At 46.9% G+C, this 3,275-nt stretch overlaps 1 protein-coding gene across 1 annotated transcript in view; it reads left to right on the top strand.

The window, feature by feature from the left end:
* Positions 1-3,275, top strand: part of FGD3 (FYVE, RhoGEF and PH domain containing 3) — a 48,588-nt gene that overhangs the window by 15,796 nt on the left and 29,517 nt on the right. The window contains exons 5-6 of the mRNA XM_010139314.1: positions 683-819; positions 2,509-2,665. Of these exons, the coding sequence (XP_010137616.1) occupies positions 683-819; positions 2,509-2,665 (294 nt within the window). The remainder of the gene's footprint in view (positions 1-682; positions 820-2,508; positions 2,666-3,275) is intronic.

Here is a 3,275-nt window from a genome sequence, read left to right as displayed (position 1 = left end):
CATTCCTGTAATAATCTCTAAGAAAAACCCAACATGAATGTGCAGGAAAGAAGTAAAAATAAAGATGGGTCACACTGCAAACCAAGCGCTGTTTAAAAACAAGGGGAAAGAAGGGGATTGTCACCTTGATAGAACCCTTCTTCAGTGCTGTAACTTGCAAAGCCCTCTACCCTTAGGCTGTAGGACCTCTGTGGAAGGCTTTCCAGTGCTAGCTTTGGAGGACCAGAGGCTGTTTCAAGACCTTGAAAAGCTAGGGAGTGTCTTTCCCTTTTCAGTACAGGGTAATTTTTCCCACAGAGAAGCAAAATAATTGCATGGTTTATTTTGCTTCACACAAACAGGAATAAGTAAGTGCTCTTCAGGGAGCTCTGGGGGCTCTTTGCAACTTGGCCTCCCAGATACAAGATGTCTTGTCTTCTCAGTGGTATCAACCCGTTATGACTTACCCCTCAGATTTTCTAGTCTATGACTATGGCCCACGGTCATAAATCTAACCCGGCCTGACAGTGGGCTTACACTTTGTGAACCTCCTGAAGGACCCCAGGGACGAAGCACCAGGCATGAGGAACTGTAGCTCTGTTCCAAGGCAGTCGGTCAGCTTTGTCACAGCGCGTCTAAGGCCAGTGTCTCTGGGACGGGTCTGTGTAAATGTGCGTTGTTTCTCTCTTGTTGTCTTCCTCAGGTTTTTTGCACTAAGCTGTCAGAAGCAGGTATTTCCCCTGAAGTGATCACAGGCATCTTCTCAAATATTTCTTCCATCTATTGTTTCCATGGGCAATTTCTTCTTCCTGAGCTCAAAACAAGAATTACACAAGAGTGGTGGGTATCTGTCATTACAGTTATTTTAAAAATGTGTTTTAAAGCAACTGTAGGAACTGTAAGGCGTGGTCTGATTCCAAATTTTTAATTGTTTAATGCAGTAGTTCACTTGTTATTTAATGCATTGGTGTAGACTCCCGTAAGTGCCTATTTCTGACCACAAGCGTAGACCAGAGCACTCAACATTTCCAGAGCATACTGAGAGAATTATTTCAGTCCAAAGTGCTGCCAGAGCTGTTTTCCTGACTGTAGCTCCACTCTCCTGTGACTGCAGGACTGTGAAACTGCAGTACTAGGGAGGAAGGAAATTGCTGATTTTGGCCCCATTGTTGAAGTATTTTGGCCCCACTGTGAAGTATTAATAAAACCCCAGCTACCTGTCAAAGAAGGAAAATGCATCACTGTGTCAGTCCAGGCTTTGCATGCCGTGTTGGAAACACGCGTTTTATTTTTTCTTTAATGAATTTTGTTATGGTTATATAAAAACTAATGTTAAAACCAGCATTACAGCAGCCAACCAATGGAAAATCTGGACAGGTAAGGGTAGATGACTTCCTATCTATAAATCTGCTTATGTCTGTTTCTGTTGTAGAGCACCACAGTGGTGCACAATTTTTTACCCCAGAATTTGTCGGCCTTGTGTTCTAGAGATAATAAATATTCTTCGTGACAGTGTACATGTGCTTTTCTTAAGAAAATAAGTGTAGGTTTGGTTGGGCTTTTTTTTTCAATGGTTAATAAAGGTCAAATACCACCATAGTAAGTGGTAGATAAGGCAGAAATGCAGCCACAGGTAGAAAAGTTAATTGTAAGGCAGGTCTAGGAAACGTGGCTTGAGATGACCCACGGGCTGCCAAGAGCGTTCTGCAGTGGAAGGTGCAGAGTGCGGATGCCCTGCCCTTCCCAGTGCCCTAAATGACTGAGACCAGAGCAGAGTTCTCCTCTCTCTGGGCCGAGTCCAGTCTTTACACAGGGCATCACTGACCAGGAGGAATAAAGGAGTCTCAGTAGCTGACTTGCGTTTACAGGGGCAGCTGTAGTAAACGGGGAAAAAAAATGGAGAGCCTGGAAATGAGGAGAGCTCAGAAGCTTGTTAGATGGCTGAAGAGAGTCTGGTGCAGTCAGGCTGCAGGTCACAAGTTCAGCTGGAGAGAAGACCTGGGGGCAGCGGCTGGTGCTCTGCCTGGCCAGGAGTTTGGAGGACACAAGGATGCGTGACCACCATGGCGCCCAGCCTGGGGAGGTCTCTAGGCGAACGTGTGCCTGGCTCCCTGGGACCACCCAGCTGGACTGGGCGATCTCTTTGCGTTAAAACCTCTTCAGATGCTGGGCTGTGGTGGAAATGGTCATTTTTGAAAAGTAAAAGTTTTCCCCAAGACTTTTGTGCGGGACAGCAGAGATATCTGGAAGTTTTCTTAACGGTGCATGGTCAGTTTGAATCTGATCTTAGGGGAGTGACAGTGGGGGCAGAGGCATCATCCTTTGTATACTTAGGTTAATGTTTATGGTTTTGTTTAGTGTACTGTATAAATGACTTCAAACTAAACTTGGCCTGAAGCATCTTGATCGCATGTGTGTGTAAGTGCTTGTGCACATGGGAGAGCACTGCGACCATCTCACAGCTGTGTCTTCCCTCTGAAGACGGTCTTGATTTCCAGAGCTTGCAGTACTTCTCGTCTCTCCCCGTAGGAATGTCAACCCTCGGCTAGGAGACATCCTGCAGAAGCTTGCTCCTTTTCTGAAGATGTATGGAGAGTATGTAAAGAACTTCGACAGAGCAATGGACATGGTGAACACGTGTCTGCAGAGGTCCTCTCCATTCAAAGACGTTGTTCAGAACATACAGGTGAGTTGTTAATTGGCGTAATGCAGCTTGGAGACCCTCACTTCTTCGTGGGCTTTTATGTCTGTTCTGGTGCATGACGCCCTGTTTAGTTACAGGATAATACTGCTCTGGTACTAAAATCACACTGCTTCGGTGGCAGTCCGTTCTTCTCGTTGGCTGCCTGACACAGATCTTTTACCCAGGAAGCCTTTTCCCTGCTAGCGGAGGAGTATCAGAAGTCAGAGAATGACGCTGTGCCGTTGGCCTGGCCCTCTGACCGCCAGCATCCATTTATAAATAACTCCTTCTGATTTATCTCCCTCATTACTATTACTGTTGATTTGCTCTTTGCACAGATGTGGTTTCACTGGGAGCTGGGTGTGTTTGAGCTTGGGAAGGTCTCTGGCAGCATCTGCCGCTGCCCTGATGTTTCTGAGGCTCACAAAGTGGCATGCAGCCCTCGGGGGTTGCAGCTCTGCAGGAGGATGTTTTGCCTGGATTTTCCAGTGTTTTCTCTTGATTGTACAAAAAGCTGCCCTGGGAGGGGGGAAGAGCTCTGCTCGTGCTGGGGTACCCGTAGAACTCTCCCCTGCTCAGGCCCTGGGCCAGCTGCAGGGCTGCAGCAGGCTCC

This window comes from Buceros rhinoceros, unplaced genomic scaffold, assembly GCF_000710305.1.
Source record: "Buceros rhinoceros silvestris isolate BGI_N320 unplaced genomic scaffold, ASM71030v1 scaffold10837, whole genome shotgun sequence".
NCBI classification, from domain to species: Eukaryota; Metazoa; Chordata; class Aves; order Bucerotiformes; family Bucerotidae; genus Buceros; species Buceros rhinoceros.
Note: the sequence above shows the minus strand (reverse complement) of the source record. Positions and strands in the feature narration are given on the sequence as shown.